General features: G+C 41.5%; 2 protein-coding genes across 5 annotated transcripts in view; one reads left to right on the top strand and one right to left on the bottom strand.

Moving 5' to 3' along the window:
- The window catches only part of nrg2a (neuregulin 2a), a 74,395-nt gene extending 61,516 nt beyond the window's left edge, over nucleotides 1-12,879 (bottom strand). The window contains exon 1 of one of the 3 annotated variants that reach the window (XM_034099933.2): nucleotides 12,437-12,879. In XM_034099933.2, coding sequence (XP_033955824.1) covers nucleotides 12,437-12,845 — 409 coding nt within the window. In that variant the 5' untranslated portion in view covers nucleotides 12,846-12,879. The remainder of the gene's footprint in view (nucleotides 1-12,436) is intronic. The other 2 variants (XM_034099931.2, XM_034099930.2) reach the window with 2 other exon arrangements.
- A 2,030-nt stretch (nucleotides 12,880-14,909) lies between these two features.
- On the top strand, nucleotides 14,910-23,389 carry puraa (purine-rich element binding protein Aa). Of its 2 annotated transcripts, XM_034099167.2 has the most exons (3): nucleotides 14,910-15,115; nucleotides 17,418-17,497; nucleotides 19,143-23,389. In XM_034099167.2, the coding sequence occupies exon 3, from the start codon at nucleotides 19,223-19,225 to the stop codon at nucleotides 20,078-20,080; it is 858 nt and encodes a 285-aa protein (XP_033955058.1). In that variant the 5' UTR covers nucleotides 14,910-15,115; nucleotides 17,418-17,497; nucleotides 19,143-19,222; the 3' UTR covers nucleotides 20,081-23,389. The 2 variants fall into 2 exon arrangements, with proteins under 2 accessions (XP_033955058.1, XP_033955060.1); XM_034099169.2 differs by lacking the exons at nucleotides 14,910-15,115; nucleotides 17,418-17,497 and adding an exon at nucleotides 17,865-17,948.
- Nucleotides 23,390-26,405: the final 3,016 nt, after the last annotated feature.

Raw genomic sequence — 26,405 nt, 5'->3', positions numbered from 1 at the left:
GTTTTAACCAACAGTTATTACACTTTTGGACAGACACTCACTTAAAAGGGTATTATATGTTTCCAGGACTTCCCCGGGCTCGTCGTGCAGACAAAAAACTAGCCATCTTACAAATGACGCAGGAAAACATGCATATGCTTGCCGACACAGAATTATAGCTAATGCAATTCAGACAATTATCTCACACCCAAGCAGTGGCAAGCATCTACAAAGACGTCTAGTTATATTGCATGCATACCTTATGAAACACTGAATCTTATCTTGAAGCAGGAAAACAGATTTTTTTTTAACGGCTGAAAATGGTAGAATACGCGGGTTAACATAGTTATGTATCTGAATATAAGTAGCATGCCATTCCCAGTAAATGTCAGTTACCTAATTTGAAATATGACCTAAAATGGCCAAAAGGCAGTTGTCTATCATGCATATGTTGACATAACACTACATGCTCAGATCTACAGATACAACCAGGGGCAGACACTGACTGCGGTGCACGGTGAGAGTGAGGCGGTGGCCTGGGGGCCTTTGGTAAATGAATGCCACAGAATGAGTCTGCAGTGAAAGGTTATCTCCTGCACTGTCCTTCAGTATCACGCGGCTTCCTGTGAATCTACCCGACACCTTCGTGAGGAGACGCTGCAATGGAGAAGCTCCCAGAGAGGAAATGCAAAGCAGCTTTTCATTCACAAACTGACTAATGCACAAACATTTTAGACACGTAAGCAAGCATGCAACCATTGTAACATTGCTCAGGTTTTAACTTGTGTTCATCACTACATATCAAATAATGGACATATTCTGTACCATTTTGCAAGATACTGCTCCATAAATAACCTAGAGGTTGACAGTGACAACCTGGAGATGTTTACACAAACCTTTGATGCCCTGTGATTGAGGATCATTGTTGACATCTCTGAACATGTCATATGTCATATTATGGAATGTGTGTTGTGTAGTGCTACGCCCACAGCTACACAGATCTTCAGGAGAGGGAACATGACAATGTGTGCCCGCCAGCTTCACCCTCCCTCTTTGGGCTGAGCAATAGTTCTCAAACATGCCAACACAACAAGTCTGGTGGTGCAATTATCGAAAAAGATGCCCATCCATCGACTGAGAATGTAACCCGGTGTCAGTAAGAGTTGGCAGAGATAACAAGGAGTGGGAAGAACAATATTTCACATGCCACAGTAACCAGTTCAATATTTGAGGGAGCAAATCAGCTTATTAAGATTTAAGATTATTGACACATAGCTTACATGGGTTGTTCAGTTGTTCCATTTACATGCATTGATCCAGTGCTGTGTTGTAAGACTACACAAGGTTAATAATCGAGCTGATAATAGCCAATTGCATAGGTTTATAGCTCTGAAAAAGCCTAATATTAGTCAATTTGTTGCCTTTTTTATAGAATTATTGAATAAAAACTACTTTAATTTCTGAGTAAAACACATTCCTGACTCAATGCCAAACATTCATTCTGCTGAATGGTTGACTTGTGTTCTGTTCTGTCTCGTCATGCTAAGCTACAGTACAAGAACAGTAGCCCTTTCCTTCCTTCTCTGTACACCTGCATGCGCTGTACCGTACATCCTGCCCATAACAGATTTCTTTACCTTTGACTTCTGATTTTCTTGTTTATTTCTGGTACTGTTCGCAACATTCAAGGGTTAATTTTGTTAACAACCGTTCATGCTGTGCACCGAAGAAAAAAACCTCGTAAATATTTGATTACATGCACTGGCTGCAGCCCGTGAAGGAAGAGCATTGCGGCCCAAGATAGCTGCAAATGACTGAATGATTCAAAAGGCAGTGCGAACTTAAACTGCCTCCACAAACAGCAGCATACAGTTCACACGGAGCAGGCCAAGAGAAGCACACTCTGACCGATTTACTACTTTCATCAATCATAACTTTTTTGTTTTACATTCGATTGCATTAAGGCTCTATCATATCCTTCACAGGAGACATTTGAACATATACAATTGCTGATCACAACTTTCATTGAATTTTGGATGATTTAGTCAACTTTGTAACACCATGGTGTTCCCGGTCATCTTGACCGCCATAAAGAAAAGGAATTAGTAACCATCCAGATCAGATAAAGCACACACACACACACACACACACACACACACACACACACACACACACACACACACACACACACACACACACACACACACACACACACACACACACACACACACACACACACACACACACACACACACACACACACACACACACACACACACACACACACACACACACACACACGGGACATTACATTGACTTACATGCATTTCCTGGAGACTTATCCTAACCTTAACCATAACCAACACATGCCTAACCCTTAACCTTACCCTTAACCTTACCCTAATCCTAAACCTGACCAAGTCTTCACCCTAAAATTAATGATTCCCCTTATGGGGACCTCCAATTTGTCCCCATAAGGGAGGCGAGTCCCCACACGTGACTGTAACTGATTTAGGTCCCCACAAGTATAGTAATGCTAGGCCGGCCACACACACACACACACACACACACACACACACACACACACACACACACACACACACACACACACACACACACACACACACACACACACACACACACACACACACACACACACACACACACACACACACACACACACACACACACACACACACACACACACGCACGCACACACACACACACACACACACACACTCTAGATGTGTGTGTGTCCCTTATGTGCCTAACCCCCATGTGAATCACACCTGTTACACGCAATACAGGTTCAGTGTCTATTCTTTGTCTATTTACTGCAGCGTTTCATGTACACCAGTAGTCTGATACAATATGTACAGTTTGAAAGGGTGTTAAATGAAACGTGGTGATGATTAATGGTTTTTGTGTTAATGTAATGCAGTTAAAACAGGACCGGTCACCAAAGTAAGGGGGAGGGGAATGAAGACAATAGGAGGGTTAAGAGTGCTCAGGTGAGGAAACAAGTGTGTGTCTCTTGTTTAGTGTGAGTCTCTTGTTTAGGCTTTTTGTGATTTGATTTGAATGTTTTTTCTCGTTGGCCCATGACTTATTGTTCAATGTTTATTGTGATTTTAAAAAGACATATTCCGGTCATTGATTGATATCGATTGTTGTGTTTTTTATCTGAATGTGTGCATATGTGTAAATGTGTCTTGTGTTGATTGTGTATATAGGATATACATATTTGTATACATATCTGTATATTGTATAATTGTATATTCGGGACTGTTGGAAACGTCATTTCGATCTCTCTGTCTGTAAACACAACCTGAGTAAGATTGACACTAAAGTTGACGTTGACTAATGTATCAAGCCTGTATTCAAAGGGGTTGATTGTTACTTGGAGGATATCCAGCTCTGGTGGCAGCCGTGTATATTCTCATTTACACAACAGCTCAGAGTTATTACTGGTCATCTTTTTGACCTCGGTGCAGCACTGTACATGATGGCTTCTCCCTGAGGGATGCCATTACAGTCGAGTTAGTGAAAGGAACACAGCGGCGTACAGCTGACTGCAGTACGAACAGCTAAGGAGTAACACAAGAAAGATGGCTTCCTCTTCTGAACAAACTCATACCCAAATGGCAGTGACTTCCACAGTTGTTATCCTGTACATATTTCACAGCCTGTGCCGTGACTGTGGGCTTTTGACACGGCTCCAGCAGCAGGGGCAGGGATTCTAACAACTGCTGGGACATTCCCAACGGACTCTCTTTTAACTTGTCGGTGTTCCTCCTGCTTCCTGATCCTGATCATATACTGCCTCATTGTGGTGAAGGCAACATTCTTCAGTGGGTTGGAAAACTCCTAATTGTCGGATAAGCAGCGAGATAAGGACTAAGCCGTGATTACAGAGGGTAAAGCCAAAATAATTTAAAGATTAATTTTTTTTGTTAGACTGAGGATGTGTTTAGTGTGACATTTGCTTTAAATTCCACTTTGTCATATCAGATTACACGCATAGGAAGTGTGGTTCTCACTGAGTAAAGAGCTGCTTGCTGATAGTAAGTCTAGGGATACAAAGTACACAACTAATACTTTAGGAGTTTTTCAATTCGGTAACTAGCTAAATATCTAAAATGACCTTTTAAATTCATTGTGATAGTTAAGAGGCTGTACTTCCTGTAAAACTCACTGAAGTTCATTCAATGGTCGAATGTAAGGAATAAATGCTCTTGTAAATAACGTGTTATGGTCTAGATATATGTACACATCTATATATTCTAGAAAATATCAAAAACAACTAAAGTTTTATAGAAAAGTATGCAAAGTGTAATATCTGAGATGAAATAGGCTTTAAAAATAAATGTCCCTCTATCAATAAAGCTTCACACCACAATAATACGTTTACAGAAACAATTGTTCTTGGAAACATGTTTAAGGCGCTTCTTAATTTTCTTGTAGTCATTAAAAGTCATCTGTTTAAGTCCATGTAAAAAGAACCACCAACAGCTCTACTTTTAGAAACCTTATATTCATTTCTTTGTTACAACGCATATTCTCCATTCAGTTCGACATTGATGTGGTTTAAGCCCCTGTCACACTGTCCCGAAATGGACTCCCGATGGACACACGATAAAGGAAATGTTCAAATTCGGCTTTGATCGTAGCAACATCGGGCCATTCGTGAGGGCATCTTAAGCCATCGTACGACCGCCGGTGGAGTTTCTCAGGCTCCGGCAGCAACTTCGTGAGCGGCAACTTCGTAAGGTACTCGTGAGGGCATCTTGTCAAATCGTGTCATCTTCGTGTTATCATCGGTGCATTCACTCTCACTCTGATCGGGGCGAATGCCCGATGGCACCGATGATAACAAGATGCCCTTACGATGGCCTTACGAAGGGCAAAATTGACACACGAATTCAACACGAAAATGAATCTTCGCAAAGTCCTTCGGCAATTTTTTGGCATGCCAAAGATTTTCCCACCGCACAACAAAATCATGTAAACATATTATGTAAAAAACCCAATTTGTGTTCTGTGAAACTAAAAAGGATATAATATATTATTTTGAAGGACAGTTGACAGGAAGTTGTTGTTGTTATGGAAACAACATTACGGAGAAAACGTAATATTTTCTACATATAAAGACGGATAAAGTAAAGAACAAAGTCTGAAGATATCAGTACAGTATCATAGTACTGTAACATAATTGTTTTTGGTACTTTCATTGCAGTTGTATGTCTTAAATGTAATGTAAATGTTGCCTTCGTGTGTGGTTCGGGGCCATCTTCGTGCGAAATTCACAATTCCATATTCGTGTGTCCATCGGGTGTCCATTTCGGGACAGTGTGACAGGGGCTTTAGGAATCCAACACAAATACCAAATGATCTCCGGGCTTAATATTGAAAGCATAAGACAAATGCCACCAAACCCATAAGACATAAATGCATGTGTCCTCTCTAAAAATAGTCTAATTCTGTTCTAAATAGTTTTGCTCCTCCAAAAGCAGCTTTCATCCCGTTTTACAAGCCTGAGATTACCAGAGATTACTGGATGTGACATTATGTATTAACTGAAAAACTAATCTGCGTTCTCACCGGCAGCATCCGACCCAATCCCTGTCTGAGGCGGATTTCAGCCAGCTGTTAGCAAGCTGCAGCAGCAGAGGATACCAATGGTTGTGTATAAAAAACCACCAATGTTTCTGTTATTATACAAAAATAATTGTGACTATTTTCCCAGTTTCTCGTAATGGGAATAGAAGAAGCCTTAGTTGATAAAAGTTGGCAGAAATAGCCGGACTTTCAAACAGCGCGCCGACGAAAAGAGAAAATATCCAACACTTAACGATACTAAAATTGCTTATTTTTATAAATTATATTTTTTATATTATTTATTTATTATGATCATAATAATATCTGTCACTCTAATTATATATATATCGTTTTCTTAAATTATAAAATATTAAATTAACGTTACAAAAAAAAAGATTTGATCCAAAAAGAAATAAATCATGACTTTCTGCCCCCTTTCCACTACTTCTGCTGAAACTACCCGAAACTACTTCCCCAGTCTCGACATCTTAGAAATAATTTTAAATTGCAAGTCCAACTGAAGCCGTTTACAGTTTTATGGAGCACTAATTTGTTATATTACAAGCATTCAACTGCATTGCACTGCAGACTTGTTCTCAGTTCTTATCCAGCTGAATTTAGAATAATCCCATTATTCTCCACGAGCCCAGACATTATTCTGTATTACAGAATTGTCATTTGTAATCATCCAAAGCTTGCTGTGGTGTGTGTGAAATCAAAGGGCATGTTAACAGACATTCAAAATGGTGGGAAATATCTGTCACAGTAGAGTGGTAACCCCTCGTGTGGAACTAAACTCATGTTAAACCACTCATAAAGTGCTTTAGTTCTGTGGTGAAGCGCAGAATTAGGAAGTGGTAACAACTTAGTTTCCATGTCCAGAGCTTTGGTAGGAAAACAGCGACGTAGCGCATCAAAGAGATGTCTTTAATCTAATGTGGATGTTCTGTTTTGTTTTTACTTTCTCATATTAGCAATATCGACCATCCACAAATCCTGTCCTTTCTCTTTCTTAAGCTCAATATAAACTTTGGAGCAATATAAGTATTTTTGAATATATTATGATTGGTTAAGGGAATAACATTTAATTTCAGTGTTTTTCCACAACTTAGAAGACAGGACAGTTGGGATCTCCTTTTCTTAATAACTTTGTGTCATCAATTCTCTAAAGCACTTTGCACTAAGCATGACCGACTTCTGGCTACATGATGGGATGTTATACATTAGTGGTCATATAGGGGACTTCTCTGCCCTAAAAGCATGCTGCTGATGGCTACAAAAAATTGAATGACAGCAGGCGCAATGCAAAATTCAAACCACTAGTCATCTTGAATGCTTTAATAGCACCGCACAGCTGTTCTCAGGTGAAAAGGTTCAATGAGTGTACACCCCCTGCCAAGCACCAAATCATAGAGACACACAAGGTAAGTGACCAACTAGCTACTGAAGAACCTTCAAGCTAACTACAAACCAAATAGTATATATTTTTGCAGCACTTGGAAGAGACCAAAAGAAACACCCAAGGAGAATAATGATTTCCATTCAATTGGCCAAAAACACAACTCCAAATAACGCTCGCTGTGTTAGCTATAAGGCAACTGTAACACAAACTGTATCTAAGTCAAAATGATCTAATCGGATTTGTGAATCTGATTCTCACTCTGCAGTTGTGGGACTTAGCATTCTGCCTTTAATATTTGCCGATCATATATGGTATTCAAATATTCAACTGTCCATTTGATCTTGCTTTTACATGGCAACAGATATCATGTACTTGTGTTTAACCACTAATGAGGCGTGTGGTGCAGTGGGTTGGTGTTTGGATCAGGGGGGGTCACAGGTTCAAACCCCACTGCAGTCAGCATGTCGTTGTGTCCCTGGGACACTTCACCCCAAAGTGCTCCAGTGGAGATTGCCCACAGTATTGAGTATGTACGTCGCTTTGGATAAAAGCGTCTAACAAGTAACATGTAATGTAATGTAATGACCACCAGGGGGGAAGCTCATCTGTCATCACGCATATTGTTATAAGCTACTGAACAGTTTAATGTAGGCAGTGGCTTCATTGAGATATCAATAGTATGTTTGCCTCCAAGCCTAGAAATGTATTAATGTTGGGCAATGCCAGCAAGACATTTTGGTTAGGGTATGACAGTTTGAAAAAAGCTTTAGTATTGGTTTACAGCATGGATATTCTTTACAACAATTAGTGGACTAATCGATCAAGAGAAAGATAACTATCATAACTATTTTGATCATTTATTATCCATGAGGGTTTTCATGCAAAATTGAATAAAATGCTGTGTTAAACATCAAATCTGACGATGTTGTGCTTTCCTATATTTAAGGTGTTTAAAGATTCGTAACTTGTTTGGACGAGTAAAGACTGACATGATGAAATGAATCCTTTTTTGGAGCTCTATTCTTCACCCTGATAATTGCAGGGCTGGTCGAGTTCCAGCTCACAGCAGATGTTGCACGTAAGTACAATTGCACAATATAGCAGCTGCACTTCACTAGAAATTGCGTGACTAAACAAAAAGTATGTACAAAAAAAAATCACACTTAAGAACAAAAGCTATAGAAATGATCCTGTAGTATGATATGTTTGTGAATTATATATTCAGACCAATAATTATACTATGTTTAAGTTTTGTATTTTAAATGTGTTTTTCTTGTTGGACAATGAAGCAGACTGATGTCATTTGAACAGATAACAGCTCTTCACAGTAAATGCTGAGAAGACCAACATTGGAGTAGAAGAGACATCTAAATTCCTCACTTCTGTTTTAGTCATCCAACCTCTGCAAGCATGCATCATTCTGCAGATGTCTGTGATGTTCTAAAATATATATGAATCAACTGACACTGTAGTAGACTCGACAAAGTGTTGGCTTTCACAAAAGGATGCTACTTCTACTACCAAACAAACAGATACCAACCATGACCCAGAATCAGTAAACCTCAACCCTACCATAGGAACAGATCAGGAACTGACACATTTACATACACAGAAGATAGAGACCCAACGTGCTCACTGTGTCATAATACCATGTAAAACGATGTCTTACGATGTGGCCTCGGTAAAATTCCAAGCGTCCTAACAGGAGAGGGAAATGAGGGACCAATTACTGAAAATAGCCATGCCGTTTTTTTTTCATACATCTTATAAATATACATCATCTTGTCAGAGTAGAGTAGCCGAGCGCAGATTCAGCGAAGCATCAAGTCTACATCAATGACTCAGTGGGTGTTTCTCAATGTCGAAGACGCTTCCTTGGTAGGACATGTCTTCCGAAAACGAAGAATTGTGGAACAGGCTAACAGGTGTGCGTCATATGCGAGTATTGGAAATCGGTCCGTGTGCAAAGCATTGTGGGGCTTTTAAGACGGCGGAGTCTACACACGTGCAGCCTCGAAATGTCCCGCAACGAAGTACGCCGGCCTCGGTAGAATTCCAAGCATCCTGGACATCGGAACAGTCCTTCGGCGGCACTCGATGACGTAGCATCCTTGAAATAGTGGCTCTGGAGCAGCCTTCCTCGACATTGAGAAACACCCGGTGAACACAGAAAGAAATCCCAACAAACATACAGTTGAAACAAATCCATGATGTCAGCCTCATTAGCCTGTGCCCTTGGCCAGAGGCAACGCGTTGACAATTGAAAACACTTCAATCCTTGTTATCTTAACAAACACACATCCTGTACACAACAGTTATCTTGTTGGTGCTACACAGTAAATGAGTGCCTTTGTCACAATCAACAGCTGCCCTTGAATGCGCCATTAGGGTATAATGACCAGCCAGCCCTTGGGTTCGTTCTGCTGCCAGATAGAGCTGTGGTTTAGCAGCAGAAGCCAGTCGCCATCAGCAGCTGTCGTTCATGTTCTGTCTAACTCTTCTAAAGCAGTCTCTCAATTCACAGAAAGATGCATAGCTGGGGGCAACATGCTGCCTGTCTGCCACCTCAAAGCAGCAACTGCGACCAATGGGACGGACTCACGATGACAACACTGTTACATTCATTTACTTCACAGAAAGAAACCGGCTTAATGAGTGATAAATAAATATGAGTGAGAAGTGTGAGGGCGGTTTCAGGGCGATGTGTTACTCCTCGACTCGCGTGACCTTTTTCTGTGCATGAGTGTTTGCACCGATGTGCACTGACACCATACTCCCACCAGTCTGCAAACACCCACACAGATGCATACACAACATGCACTGATGTAGGTCTCCTCCGTGAGATCTATGGAGAGACACAAAAGCTTCCCAATGTTGCATGACACAGACTTTGGTTTAGACTAAAACACTCTTCAATAAAGACAGCTTAAAAAAGGCAGATTTGATCTACTTGAAATGGCAATCACATAATAGATATTCTTTTTGAAAGTGCATACATTGAAGAAGAGTTTGTCATAGGAGATGATCCCGCTAACGGATATGCTGGCCTCGTGAATCCCACATGTCATTTCAGGTGGTCAGTGTATAGTCCACTATGAAATAAAGCTGTATGTGTCTGGATTAAATGTTAGACACACTTCAATGATGGCGTTTTGTCATCTGCAATGCCAGGAAACACGTGCAGCTATGAGTTTAGATACAGTAGCTGTCGGAGAGCTTTCCAGTCTCTTTACTCTACAGTGGAATGATGGCCAGATGCAACAAGGCCTGCTTGAGAAACATGAGCCTGTTTGTTGTAGTCTATATCAGAAGAATAGTATTTTCCTTCCGTCTTTGGCTGGAACCTAGCGCTCCCAGCTGGGTCCTCCTTAGGAAAGGGTGCAGGTGGCAAGCCCTTTAGTTAGCCTGTTTTCCAGGCAGCCGGAAGACAACACCTGCATCACTTTGAGACGTGTACAGTGTGTGCTCTCGGTCCCCTGGTAAACACACCTGGGAGCTTTCTCTGTATCTGCACACGAGGGATTCGAGGCCGATTTGAAATGTGTGCCAAGCGGCCATAGAAGCAGGTTTTGCAAACAAAGATGCATATGCAGCAGTTCAAGTTTAATAGCGTAAAAAATACACACGCTTTTTAATATAGTGTTTGTGACTTAATATGAAGTCGAGAAGCATTCAACAGAACATTGTTGATATTGCATGCCTGCTGAATGAAGGAGGAAGATCAAGAGGCCACGGGGACAACTGTATATCTGTCTTTATGAAAGGTAATGTTTAGACTGCGTGATAAGAGACGAGTGATTAGATCACTGAGTGAGAAGCCGCTAATCTACAATTACCTACAGATAAACCCGAGCTATGTTGTTGGGTGCTTTGAACTAAATACATGAGATCTTCAGAGGCCCAGGGAGCGGGCGTGGCAGCTCTCCCAGGTACCAGACTGTGGTGATTGTGCCGGTGCGATCACGTCACTGAGCTTAATGCCAGAAGAATCCCCGGGGGAGGTTTGGGCTGTTCAAGGTATCAACAGGTGATGAGGTCCATTTTGGGTTTCCCCTCTATTGGGATGATGAGTTTAAAAGTGAGTGAGACACAATCCAGAGAGGGGAGCATGTGTGTCTCGTACGGCATAAGAGGATTTAAGAAGGCAATGCACAGGCCACAATTCCCGAGTGAGTGTGTTCCCTGTGATGGCAGAAACATGTTGAAGTTGTGTTAGGCTGACTAGTATGGGACATAAGTAGAACAAAAGGAGTGTTTAAGGATGCAGTCACTGACACCACTTTATAATTAAAGTAGAGACTTATTTTACCCACTAGAACACCAGGAAAGACACTTTGTAGCATTTGAGCAGCCGACAGGTGGCTCGAGCATATCTTGTGACAGAGCTCCTGAACAGTACATCATGTTTGAAACACTACTGTGTGCATTCACGTACGAGTGTGCAGCTTACTGCATGAACACTGAAACAATATTCTGCATTGTTCTTAGTCAATTACTTTCAGTGCCTAAATGAAATGATTAGCTATGAAGGAAAGAGAGACAGCGAGAAGCCATTGTTCACTAAACCATATAAGTAAGTAAAGTACACTTAAATAAAAGCCTTATTAAAAATAAAATGTGTCTGGTTCGATGTGAGGTTTCTCCCTAAGGGTGACATCTGCGGACCAAAGCCCATTCCTGAACCACTTGTGCATACATCTTAAAAAATACTAAAGTGATGGGTGGTAAAGTATTCTGATATGTTTAAACAGCAACCCCATCGGTTTCTTTAAGACTACACCACACACTGCTCGCTCTGAGCATAGAATATACATGTCTGCAGGACTTGGTCTAAGATAAGCTACACCAAAGTGTGGGGTATTAAAGAATTAAAGCAGGGTGTGAGCCTAAATATAGCCTGAGAACCAATTTGCTTAGGGCAGCGTGATTTCCCACACGTGATACCGGTGATACAGGCCGCTGTCCCTGGTCCTGAAATTGTACCGGGTCCATAAATGCATGTGCTCGATGTTCAGAGAGGAAGCCGGTTCAATGCGGGGAATACAGACATCTGTATCTGCAGACTAAAGGTTAAATATGCATAAGCATGTGCATGAAGCGTACAGTACACTGCGGGTTTGCAGGATGCAGATAGTTTGACTACACACCAACTGCAATTCCTCACAAGCAACAGTGCGAGGCGCATGTCTGATGCAGTTCGGGGAGAGAGAAAGAGAGAAAGAGAGTTTGATTGATCATGTGGGCTATGGGAGCCTGCGAGAGTTGTCGAAAATTGCTGCATAGACGCCCCTTAGGCACCTATCTGGTACCCACTGACTCGAAACAATACTGTTGCCATAATAACCACAATTCGCCACAGTGCCCGTTACCAAAAGCCCTAAAAGCCAGGGAGCCGTTAACAGACCGTTCATTCTTCCGGGTTGGACTTCACCGGTAATCCACAATACATTAACTTACCGCAGTCCTCACACAAGATCTTCCCAACATCCTTTTTTAGGCTCTTCACACTCGTGTCCCGAGGCGCAAACGATGCCTTGAAAACCAATGGCTCGTCAGTGGGGTCCATGAAAAAAATGTACTTGTGGTTCTTCTTCACTTTGGTGCACGGAGCCTCAGATCCAAATTCCCCCACGGTGACGAGCTGTTCTCGCTCCAGACCCCCGCTGTTAAGGGGCCAAACATCCAGCACTTTGACATTCACACGGTACCGCTCCGCGGAGACGTTCACAGGCGTAGACTGCACCTTGCCCTCGATCACCACGGCGGATTTGTAAATCTGGTCCTGCAGGGATTTCAAACTCGGGGAGTAGCAGGCGAATGAGACCCCGATGACCAGCATGGATAAATGTACTGAATCAAGCCTCATGCCGCCTGCTGTGGCTCGGTGGTCGCTGGTCGCGTTGCGGCAGGGCTCTCTGGGCTGCGGGGCGATGGAGCTGGGTTGAATGAAGAGACAGCAAGTAGGCTCCAGTAGCACGGCAGCGCGGCAGACCTTGCATAAGTGTCCATGCCATCGGGATCCGCTGCTTTTCAAAGTGATTTCCAATGGGTAAACAGCAGCTCTGAAACGGGGGAACCGCGGGACGATGCTGGATTTCAAATCCAGTCACAGCTTACTGCTAATAATAAGGCATTGTAGGTAGGCTAAGCGCGGAATCGGCGGATTCTCCCCTCCAGAAGATTCCCCCTATGCTGCCATAGTAGCCTTAACTGCAAGACGACGCCACTCTTATCTTTGCCCAAAAATTGCAGTGGTGGGGTACCGCTATGATGGTTTTCTGTATCATCTGCAGCGGAGGGAAAAGACGCAAAATGCTGCCGTGAACCACAAGTTGGTAGTCCAGTCGCAAAAAATAAGCCACGTTTCTTTCCAAAAAATAAAACAATATCTCTGGTCGGAAGCTATAACGCTAACACGGCGCCTTCCACCGTGGCTCTCTCTCCGCCTCCCCCACTAACCACAGACGGAGAGAAAATAATGCCGATTGCCAAGGGGCTCCGTCAACAAAAACGCAGGATTGGAGCACTGATATAGGCAACCGATGGACCAAGGGGTCGATATCCTCTCTCCCAAAACCCAGTTACTGTATGTCAATCACTCCATGGTGTTTTATCAGCGGTGATCTCACGTTATAATGAAACAAATCCTAAATCCACGACTGTCCCTCCTCAGCATCGCATCTTACTGTAGCCAAGGCATTACTCCAAAAAACGAAATATGTTCACGGTGAAAGATGCAGTATATAGTCCGGTGGGCCTAAAAATCATATGGCTGCGATGACTAAGGCTGCGAAAGCATTTCAGATTCTTCAAGAGACTGTTTTGAATGAGTTTTGCGTCTCATCCCATTAAGTCATGCCCTGCATTCAGGTCACATTCGCTGCTCAGCCTCTGAAAAAACTGATGTTGAAGCACTGCATTAAATCCATACAGCTAAAACAGCAGCACAATTGGGGTCCACAGCAAAGGAAAAAAAACACTTAAAAATAAAACATTTAAAAAGTAAGTTTCTCTGGGTTTTTGGTATTATATTCTGATTTGTTAACACAATACATGCAGTTAAATACATGCTAACTAAAGAAAACAAAATTAATCAGAGAAATATTGACAGTGTGGATGATATCTATAGCAATGTTAACGTCAATGTATGATTGTAATGTTTAGTTTACCCTAAATTGAATGCGGATACAGAATGTTGCACTGACAGTATTCACAAAGAGCGACATCTGCTGTCCACACAGTATTTATGAGCTATTTGACACACTTGATATAAATGCTGCTGTAAATCAAACAGAAAAAACTACTAAATAATAAAAAGAAAGCACTTTGAATTTGTTCATACAACATATGCTCAGTGTGGACTATACAATTCACGTGGCCTAGTTTAGGAAAATACATGTTGCAATTAAAGACCTCTAAAACTCAAAGCAAATGAGACTCAGAACAAGCAAATGTCTATTGTAAATGTATAAGACACAGCTACAACTATTATCTGTTTTCATCCGTGCGCATACTGTACACACCTAACAGACCTGGCTGCTCTCCGTGGTGCTGAAATCCTACAAAGCCTTTAAATGTAGACTATATATTAGACCTGTATGCTTATGTAAAACAAGGTATAACATATTGTATTATGTGAACTGAATCCCTTTTTCCCGTAACAACAACTATGTGCTTTTTTAAACATGCATGCAACAATAACTCCCTGACAAATCCAAGTGAGACACGTGACTTATTATCAACCTGAAATTGTAAGAGGTGTTAACAGCAAAGCTTACTTTCTTTTTGAGACAGTGCCCTTTATAACAGTTGCAGAAACTGTTGCCTTACCTGTAACCACCAGAAGGCAAAGCTGCAACTCCTCAGTAGAACCAAGGGGGGGCGCTAGTCCTCGGAGTTCCCACAGTGCGTGTTGACATCAGAGGTGAAGCGTGCGGCGTTGAACTTGTGCGTGTGTTGCTGTCCGTGCCACGACTCGCCGTTCCTTGTCCATCTTGTGAAGCAAGCAGAATCAGTCGGTCGAGCTGTCATACAAAGGCCTGGCAGCCACATACATGTGTCTAACGCCTCGCTTGGTCTTCCGCAGCACGCCTTCGATGCTGTAGGCGCTCCCCTCTGCAGACTGAGCGCTGTAAGGTAGGTTATGGGATCTTGCTAGGTTGCAATGACGCTACATGTCATCTGTATTGTTACCGCGTCCTGCAGCAGTTAAGTGTCCTAACGTGAAGCCAAGCATATGAAATCGCTCCAAAGAGTGTACAGAAGCAGAATATACAGCATATGGTCGTGCGTCGGACATAATAAGGGGGCTGCATTTGAAGCAGCGTCACTGCATTCCGGTGTTGGGATGCAGGGCAAAAACTTTGAGAGCAGACCACAAAGGCTGCCCTTTAATAAACTGCGACGACAGATTTGTTTTTCTTTTAAAAAAGGTACAATCTGTGTTAGACGTCATTCAAACAACTGATTCATATTCACGATTGAAAAATATTCTGAAAATGGTGCATGTAGGCTCCATTCACGATAGATTAACTACATTTGACAGGTTGTGTCTAAACCACGGAACAGAGACATGGCGAGGGTCCCTCTGCAGCCTAGGTAACCCAAGGAAATGAGGCAGACATATCCAAGGAAGTTTTGGATTATAAAGTAGTGTCAAACTGTACATGTGGATTTTTTGTTATGGGTAATTAGAGCCTAAAGACAATATTATACGCAAATACAGTCTGTATTATAACAAAACGAAGAGACCATCTCAGAGTTTAAGTATAGGAATAATTTTTGCATGCATCCAGCTCGTGTTTATCGCAACTGGTTGAGAAAAACATCAAACAAAAAAAGATTACGTCACACAAAAAGGCTAGCGTTGCTTCAACGATATAAATACATCAAAAACATTTAAAGCGTGGGTTAGGGATGTTGAGATGAGGGTAAACCAGCAAATGGCTCACAAAGCCTCAGTAGGCCTGTGGACATTACAATCCTACGAGGTACATGAATAGCCCTCTTTAATTACTTTAATATGATTGTATTTGCTTGCGTAAATGTCGGTTGATGTGTCTTATACAGCTGAATAATAATGTACTCACTTATTTAACATTTCTCCAAACATTATTTTTGAAAAACGAGACGTGACAAATGCTGTGGAGCTGATCAGGAGGCCGGGCGACGTTCGCAGGGCATATCTGAATAATGTCCACAACATGTCATTTGTAAACTTAAATCAAAGAGTTAAAGAAGAGGAATTCGGGTAAAGTAGCCCCCTATAGGCCGGCATGCATCCTCACATGAAGGATGAACCAAATAAGTATGAGTAAACCACTTTCAATAAATTAACGTTATTTCGTATTCTTAGTTTTCAGCCCAATGGCTTTTCAATTATCAATAATAAATCCAAACAATGTAGTTCTCTAAAATGATAATACATGTTTAACTTTAGTTTTTGTTTATCTTTTTCCATTGCTTTTGCCTTATGATTCCCAGCCAAAAATGGACATTAGCCCATATTTGCCATGATAATCATAATTCATGTGAATGACTTTATATTCCATTGTATGAACAAATATATATATATATAATAGTATAAATAAATCTAATGAATGTAAACAGTTTAAGGGTATCTTAGTGTGTGCGTCAGATTTCCTTTAGTTCCACTCAGGCCTGCAGGCACTTTATGAAGCTTACACTAAAGAAAAAGTCCACGTTTATTTATCATTAACAATTCTGTCACCGTGGAAATTTGTATTCATATTTTATATATAAAATAACATACGCTGTTGAGACATCAAAACACCTAAAAAGGCTAATCAAAGATCAAATTCCAGAAACGGACCATCTATCATTAGGCGATAACAATATACTTGTTTTAAGCCAAATCAAATGTTAAAATTATGAATGCTTTCACTTTCATACGAATAAATGTGGCGTTCATACTAAATATTCTCTGAAAGAGTTCTTATTCAGCGTTTTATGTAAAGGATGGTCAGCTGTTCCCAGGGGCGGACAGGGACTACAAATCAGCCCGGGACTCTCGACCGGCCCACTTCGGTACCGCCGGCCCACCTCGGTACCGCTCGTAAATTGTCGGGAGAGGGGGGAGGGGGTGCTAGTGACTTATTCGACCGGCCCACCTCGGTACCGATTCGTCCCGATGGCCAGTCCGCCACTGGCTGTTCCCCATCACGGCTAAATATCCACTTAGTGCTCATGCATGCGTAAACATCTGCTTCTATTACATATTTTTCATTTGACCTCATTGACTGGAATTATTAACACGTAGCACTAGCAAGTAATGGCAAAGTTATTTGAGAGAAATATTAACATACATTTCCATATCATACATTCATCCACAGCAGCAGCAAATTGGCACCATCGAAATAACGCCAAAGAGGCAAAGAAGCTTTAAGTGAAATGTTTGCGCTATCAAATGTGTTTACAGGTGGACCAGAAGGAAGAACATTACAGTGGAGAAAGTTTCGTCAGCATGGGAATAGTATTTTAACAACTGACCAAAAACAGGTAGGCTACATTAAAAGTGTCGTGTTGTAGCCTAATAAAATGTGTTAAAATCCGTTGATTGTTTTTGTTTTTTGGAGTAGACATGCATGCAAAACTAGAATAGTCAACTGTAATCACAATGAGAAAGAATTAAGAGCAGAAATGTACAACTGTTTGCAATCACATTTGGAATGAATAACAATATACATCATCCTCTTTTGACAAGTCGTGTGTTTAGGGTCCTACAGTAGGCTATAGGCCTAAGCCACCAGTCTTTTATCGCCGTATCCTAAAGCACAGTCAATTATGGGTTGCGAACACAATTTACATCAGCTGTCTTTAAATGCGATTGCAGCCTGCAGTCAGGTAGCCAATATGCAATGAAGAAGAGGTGGGTCTAAACAGCAGCACAGCCACAAAACACTCAGACTGAGCACCTGGACGAGGACACATTCACGTCAACTTAACGACGGTAAGCTATGGACTGGAGTCATAAATTAGATCATAACTTAAATAAAAAATGATTTACCTTGATGGTCTCTCCAATGCCAAATATATACCTGTAAGTAATCATTTTATTCCGTGAGCGCGCTTGTGGCAGTCAGGGACAGCGTGCTGGTCGTTTAGGCCCAGATAGTTACAATGTGGCGAATCTGCGAGTCTGAACGAAGCACACTGAAAGAGTTGTTTGTTTTTATTCATTTATTTTCGTGAACATTTGGATTCTCATATGAATTCAGTCTGCAGTAGTTGCTGAAGGTAGGCCCACCAGTTTAACTCGTCTGATTTCAAACCCTAAAGGTTGATTTAAAAATGCATTTGAATTTTGACTCGTGTTAAAAAAAAATCACATTTACATAATGACACCAACTAGTCTGGCCTACTATGGTGAGGTGGCTCTGAATCCTTGCATTCCTAACACTACAAACATTTGGGTTGAGGGATTTTCCCTTCATCTCATTGCTAGAAAAGTAAATGTTGAATTAAATGAGAGAACGAATTTAATGTGTTTTTGAAAACAAATATTGTGATGTTGCTTAATTCACAGGTGTAGTAGCCTATCAAGTTTAAAAATAGCCTAATTTGCATGCAATGCAGAGTCATCTGCCATAGGCTATTGCCTAGGCCTTAGCCTTCAATGTCGTAACAAAATATTATAAAAAAACGGTGATAGTGACTAGCTTAGGGAACGAAAGTCTAACAATTTGGCTTAAGGGACTTGTTTGTCATGACAGACGTTTCCCATGAGTTGAGTCATAAGAAATGAATGAGTTTGCCAAACGTGTGTAGCCTAACAGTAAACTATTGTCATGATACCTTATCATTGACTAATTCGTCATTTATAAGAATATTGAGCATATTCAACATGCACAGAGCTGATGTAACCAGTGTTACTTGGAAAGATAAGCATTTTTCCTCCTACTTTTTGAAACAGAGGGCAGGCTACAGTCTTTCCTAGGTTGCAAAACCCCCGTCATTTTCAGAGGCTCTTCCGGTTAATCGAAACTTAACCAGTGCTAGGAGGAGTTTCATTTCTTCCAAACAACCCTTGTTTAATTTGCGTTATGACAGCCTATGATAATACACCCTGTGTGAGGGAGAAAACAGCGTCCTTCTCGCTCTGCATAATGTTTTCCCCCTCGCCTCTTTATACCTCTCTGTGTAGATCTCGCGAGAGCTCCGGCGTTCTCTGTGACTGGCCGTGGCTTTGCAGCAGACAGAGGGAGAAGGCAGGCAGGCAGCATCATGGCGGACAGAGACAGTGGTAGTGAGCAGGGAGGAGCAGCCACGGGCCCAGTCTTCGGTTCCGTGCACCCCGCGACAGGAGGGGCGGGCTCGGCTACCGGGCTCCAGCATGAGACTCAAGAGCTGGCGTCGAAGCGAGTTGACATCCAAAACAAACGCTTCTATTTGGACGTGAAGCAGAACGCGAAAGGCCGCTTCTTAAAGATAGCAGAAGTCGGGGCCGGTGGAAACAAGAGCCGCCTGACTCTCTCCATGTCGGTGGCTGTCGAGTTCCGTGACTACTTGGGGGACTTCATCGAACATTATGCGCAGCTGGGTCCGAGCAACCCGGCTCTGGTGCAAGACGAGCCCAGGCGAGCACTCAAAAGCGAGTTCTTGGTCCGGGAAAACCGCAAATACTACATGGATCTGAAAGAGAACCAGAGGGGTCGGTTTCTGAGGATTCGACAGACCGTTAACCGGGGGCCCGGTTTGGGATCCACGCAAGGCCAGACCATCGCTTTGCCGGCCCAGGGACTTATTGAGTTTCGTGACGCTTTGGCTAAACTTATTGACGATTACGGTGTAGAGGACGAACCTGCAGAGTTGCCCGAAGGGTCATCATTGACTGTGGACAACAAACGGTTTTTCTTCGACGTCGGATCCAATAAGTATGGTGTGTTCATGAGGGTTAGCGAGGTGAAGCCAACCTACCGCAACTCGATTACCGTGCCCTACAAAGTGTGGTCCAAATTTGGGAATACTTTCAGTAAATATGCCGAGGAGATGAAGAAGATCCAGGAGAAGCAACGGGATAAAAGGGCAAGCGAGATGCAGCAACAAGAGGAGATGCAGCCAGACGATGGAGAAGAGGATTGATTATAGATAGCAACAAAACATGCAAGAATAACGAAAAATAACAAGAGAAATATAATTAAAAACTCTACTGTATAAAGAAAGAAATCTAAAGATTTAACTGTAATGGTTTAACTCCAAGGGAGCATCACCCACAATATAAGAAACCTCCACAACCTGACAGTTATGACATGTTGTCACTCATTGCTGGATGTTATCCCACTTATCCACCATTAATACAGTAACAGGCTGCTAAACAAAGTAATAACATTATATTTGAACATTGTTTCCTACTTGACAAACAATATTGACCTGAGTGTTTATTTCCCTTATTAACAGAACTTTTGTACCAGTTAAAGCTATTGTAAAACAAAAAAAATGGCGTCTGCAATGTTCAAGAGGAATTATTGCAGAGGACAACCCGTTTCCTTTTCATGTGAGCTAATGACTTCAGCACAAATCAGACCATTTAATTTAAAAAAGAGAAAGAAAAAAATCCCAAAACTTTGTAAGAGGTTGTCACATGTACATGCGATTCTATTTACTTTTTAAATGTGAATAGAGATGTGTTTACACAAGTCATATGAGGGCTAGGCCTGCTTCGGAAACCGGTTAGATGTCATGCAGTATAAAATAAACACAGGCATTTCATCAAATGAAATAAGTACTCTATTTCTCGTGCAATATGCATTGCATACAAATCAAATATATTGAGCTGATCAATGGATCTTCACATGATGACGTTTGCCAGAGGCATTCAAAGACATATTAATATTGTAATTTTGTTTCAGTTTAAATTGTTGCCATGCAGATGGATATATTGTAGACCTTTTTGTGTCTCGTTGTTAATGCAATGTGTTAATTTTAAGGTACTAAATGTGTAATCGATAGAGGAAATTCTGTGACATGTTGCAAATGGCCTGAATTAGCAGAGTACTGAATAAGACAAACGCCCTACACTGATTTGACTTAGTGGTCTGAAAAAAGAGGCAAAAAATCAGCAGAGCATTATTTTGGTTTGTACATCTAAAGCATTTTGTGATCTGTTCAGTCATAAAAGTCCAAATGTTGCCAAGGAGTGCTGTTGCTGCATGTTAATCTGCACTAAGATACATTTAGTTGGTTTCCCTAAAATATTGGCCCAAGGACCCTTCCCTATATATATATATATATATATATATATATATATATATATATATATATATCTTTATCTGCTTGCAGTGTATGAATCTCAAGTTTGAGTACAGAGTGATTTCCATTCAAAGGCTATGTTGTTGTAGGGAAAGTTGTTTCAGAGCGCATTCGAAAGGAGCAACCTCGCAAACAGAAATCAAAACATTGCCATTCCACTATAGGTAGGACCACTGGATAAACCAAGGTGAAAGGGATTCATTTCAGTCAGTGGATTTGCACATTCCTACAAGTTTAAGATCTCAAGGTGTGACGCTCAGTGGTGCTATCTGGACACGTAGCACCACTTGAGATTTGTTAGCCCATATATCTACCTGCCGGGGCTGATCAGATTCTGTCTTGGTCTATTTGTAAATATTTGGGCTGCCACGCGGAAAACGACTGGTTCTTAACCAGTTCAGTCGCATCTCATAGATGTGTGATAGCAGTTTTATAAACTCTGTCAGTGAACTCCAGAGAAACTGGCAACAATCAGATACTGTCAGGTGTTCCTCCGCATTGAATGAATTGATTGCTCCCAGCTTTAGATGGACTGGAAACCAGCAGACGAGACAGTTCTTGACCACCTATTTCTGGAGCTTATGGTATAGCCTAAATGATACCTGATTGGGAGCGTCCTCTTCAGCATATAAACAACCTGGTGCCTTACACGCTGGCCTGATGCTTTGGATCGCAGTTTGGCTTCTTTTAGTTATCGTTTCCTCTCTTTCTTCCATTCTTGTGTCCCAGCCCTCTGGTTTGCTAGCGCATGACTCGTGGTGCTAAAAAGGGTTTGTAAAAAAAAAAAAAACTCTTAAGAAAAAACTTGGTGCAGAATTCTTTTTTCTGCTACCTTCCTTCTTTCCTAACTTATTTGCCATTCCCTAGCCATCCAGGTATCGGCCTACATGTAAACATGGAAGGGGGTGGTCACCTAGATGAGAGGTGATGCAGAGGAGTTGGCTCTTTACTAGCCTAGCGCGTTAGCAGGGAGAGCAGGGGCAGATTGGGAACATTCGGTAGTACGCTGAAATGCTATGAGTTGTTGTTTGGAAGCCAGCCCCCTTTGAAATGCTCCTTCTGTGGCTTGGGTAGCTATGTGTTAGTTGTAAGTCACTCAATTAATGGGGAGCAGCAAGCATGTCTTGTTTTTTTCGTTTTACGAAGTTTTACCTTTCAGCGTTATTCCACATTATTTGTAATTTTGGAATGTTTGTGCCCACAAAAAAATATATCTATTTTTTTCTGTGCAACATTTCATCACTGTGTGCAATATCGTATGTGCCAATGGTGGCAATATATGTATATCAATTAAATATATAATTACTATTGTAAAGCATGTGGCTGAATTCCATGTTCATTTCTCATGAGGAGTTATATGCCTTATTTGCACTCAAAGCTCCATCCTGGAGGAAATAGTAAACCAAGGTCTTAGCAGCCTGTTGTGTTAAGCAGTTCACATACGTACTTTAACTTGAAATAGAACAATGTACTGCAAGTATGCCTCTCTTTAGGAAAACGATAAACTTGGATGCGTTGTTGAAGGTAGACTATAAACACACAATGGAGTTTTTTATTTTGTGAAAAGGAAAACTTTAAAAAAAAAAATACAGTGAAATCTCCATTTTAGCTTTAAGCTAAGAAAAGGTGCTTCAGTCCAATTCTCATTAAGGTGTATGGTGAACTGTCTTCAGTGGTTGTTGTGTGTAGCACTTTGCTTTTTCCAGGTTAATGAAATGCCTGACCAATACTTGTTTAAAATGATCTCAACAAAGAATGTCCTCTTTTGTTTTTAAAGATAAAGAAGTATTTGATTTGGTTTTGATGCATTATATATAATTTATGTACATTTGACAAATTTCCAAAATAAATTTAATTTACCCAATGAGGGAAAATCTACATTCAAAATGTATGTGTTTTTTTGTTTCATTTCTTGTTGGGAGAAAAAAAACTTCCCCAAATGTCGACAATTCACTGAGGAAAAGTATGTTTAATTTTGATGTAGTGTTGTCTACATTTACAATGATACTAATTACTAAAGCTTAATTTTACAGCCTTTTAAAATGCAAACTTTGCAATGACAAGTTACTGATTACTCATGTCTTAAATATTTCTACATAAGTACTGTATGTATTATACCAGGCTGTAAAATAAAGCATTACCTTGTTCTCTAATCATCTGGACTATGCTATTTGTGACCATCCGTATGCAAAGAATGCTGTTCTTTGAGCTTTACGTCTCATATAAGGCTATAGAGAATGAGAGCTTGTTTATCAAGACGAAACAAACCTGAATGTGTTTTAATGATACTTTAAAAAAAATAGTTTTAAGGTTTACCATTGTGCTTTCAAACACAAAAAATATTCTTATGTGAATACTTGTTTTAAGCTAATACCAATTTATAAAGTTGTGTGGATTTGTAGTTGCAAGTTAGATTTCTGTTGTAAGGCATTTTACTGCAAATTAAGGTAGAACATGATTTGTAACATACGCCAGGCTTTCTCTTTCACCACAACAGTCTCAGTGTTGCTTGTAACTCTAATATGTGTTGCTAAAACAGAGACGCATACTGCTTACCAAAATGCTATACGGATAAGTTGTACCTTCCAACACCACAAACGCTCCCTCTCCGTGGGGGTCAGAGTTCAGGGTCTGGAAATGCTCCAAGACATTTCTGCAGGATATTTATTTGCCGGTTTTTTTTGTGTGAAGTCGATGGTCTCTCCGCATCTTGGCCCCCCTGCTGGACCGGATGAAGGATACAAACACTGAAGGGGATGTGCTAAATGAACTCCAGCCCATCTGCCAATTCACCTTTTGTTGTTTTATCCAAAAGCCCACATAGGATTAGTTTAGGTAATTACAGCGATGTTCCCTAGCAGGAACCACGCCACAACAGTGTGATGTGTGTACGTTTATTGAAGTAACATGTGAATGATAGGAGGGGGGGTGAAGGGATGATCTGAGAGGACGAGCTATGGTCCGTGCAGTGGGAGACTCAGAGTGGGGGTTCCGTCTCCGGCATGATCTGCGTGGGCTGATTACGGGCCCCCAAGACGATACCTGGAATTAAGGTGTTAGTATACACAGTATATACACGTACACCGTTTACATATAAATGGTGACGGGCAGAGGATGAGGGATGTTGAGGGGAGGGAGGGAAGAAGGGATGGATGGATGTATCGCTCGGTGTGAGTCGGAGGGGAACTGTATGGGTAGAAAGGGAGAGGAAGGGAGGGAGACGAGCAGTGGCCGGGATATAAATAGGGGTGGCCGTGGTTCGAGGTGGAGTTTTAGGCGTGGCCATGCTCCTGAACCTATGTTAACATTTTAACCTCATTTAGCTCAAGTGCATCAGAACAGCTGATGAACGTATTTAAACCACCCAATTGTTGTACAAGCACAATTTATTCTAATGAAAGAGTATCGGTTTCCCTTTATTTTTAATTGTGAGTGTCAGTCATGCTACTTACAAACACAATGGCAATGATTACTCAGGATTGCTGAGGTTAGACTAAATGAACAGGTTTAGTCGGGTCCAGCTGCCAACATGCTCACTGAGAGAGAACTACTTGATCATGTTCATATTTTATTGCTACTTCAACATCATCAACTAAACACTCCCTGAGTGTATTGTACTATGACGGCATGCAGCAATGTACAACATCCTGCCTATTTGTGTTCACGACCCCCTGCATGCATGTTTATTTAATGCTGTGGTGTTGAAGGTCTTCTCTGGATGTGTCTACAAATGCTGCGGTTGCTTTAGCGTCGATTCATCTTTGTTATCTTGTGCTAATGCTGGAGCAGTTTGGCTTTGGTGGTGACGTAATTCATAGCAGTCTTGTCTGGTTTGGACCACTAGAGGATGCTCTTTCCTTATGAATAGCAGGCTCAGAAACGAGGGAGAGGAGAAGAAAGAGGAAGACATGTGCCTTTGGCTTCACTGGTAACATTAACAGATTTCTAAGCTTCCAGCTGCATGTAATATATACATACGTTTAAAATCCCTACACGCTATTCAGACCACGGTTTGTTTTATTGTCTTAACTTTAGGTGGATGCTAAAAGTCCCTGAACAAAATGTTACATTTACACCGTGTGACCTCATGATTGAATGGCACAGTAAACGATGACATTAAAGCATATATCGAGAAATCTGTCATGCAAGTAGAAAGAAATTGTTTAAAATAAAGTGTTGGTGTAGAATGTGTAATGATGTGAACATACATTTGTCCTTATGTAAACACATCGTAGCGAAATAACTAGGTTATGTCTTCTTAAAGGGTTCCGTTTCCTGTAGTGTGTCATATAGGTTTTTGTGCAGAAGATATGTAATACGTGTTTTTGACTTGACTTGCAGAGCTGATGTAAAACATGTATTTGAACTGGTTTTGTGGGAGGGAAAGCGGTGGTGAAAACTGAAGATGTTCTACCCTTTTTTCTCAGAACTTCTTTAATGTGTGAAATCAACTTCCTGAATTGCAGTCTCCCCCTTGTTTTAAATAAAGAGAGACAGAGAGAGAGTGAGAGAGAGAGAGAGAGAGGGAGGGAGATTATGGAATGCTGTGATGTCATCAGCCCAGTCACACACACACAAAGACAAGGAGGACCCACGGCGCTCTGACTCTCAGCTTAGTTAGCATACTCTGCTGTGGAGCGGCTGTCTACATCCCACTGTGAGTACTTCAGCACATTCTACCCTTCTCGTACAACTCCCATTTGTCCTGTATCACGTACGCTCTCCGCTCCCTACACCCCTATCCTTGGGTTTCCTTCTCTGCATTGTCTGGTCATCTGTATTCCTCCAGTGTGATAGTTCTCAGTCTGAGACAAGCTTTCTTTCCCTCCAAGTGCTGCCTATGTGGTAGCCATTGTTTAACTCCCCACTGTGACTTGAGGAGTCCATTGCAACCCCCTTGTTAGAGAAAGCCGGCTCATGTGCTCCTGGGATATGACCCTGTTGTGTTTTCTCTGAACAACCAGAAACTAGCTATGTTAAAATGGAGCCGCTATCTCGTGGGAGTTAAGGGGAGAAAGGAACATGGGCTTTGGGAAGGGATGTGTGGTGGGGAGGAGGGAAGAAAGAGGGGGGCACTGATGACAGAAGCAGTCCCATTCCTTAGCAATCTCCTCCCATTCTGGGCTGCAGTCTCTGTCAGTTTGGGAACAGGGTTTGG

The sequence above is a fragment of the Pseudochaenichthys georgianus genome, chromosome 14 (genome assembly GCF_902827115.2).
Source record: "Pseudochaenichthys georgianus chromosome 14, fPseGeo1.2, whole genome shotgun sequence".
Classification (NCBI taxonomy): domain Eukaryota; kingdom Metazoa; phylum Chordata; class Actinopteri; order Perciformes; family Channichthyidae; genus Pseudochaenichthys; species Pseudochaenichthys georgianus.
This window is presented reverse-complemented; position numbering and strand designations above follow the sequence as displayed.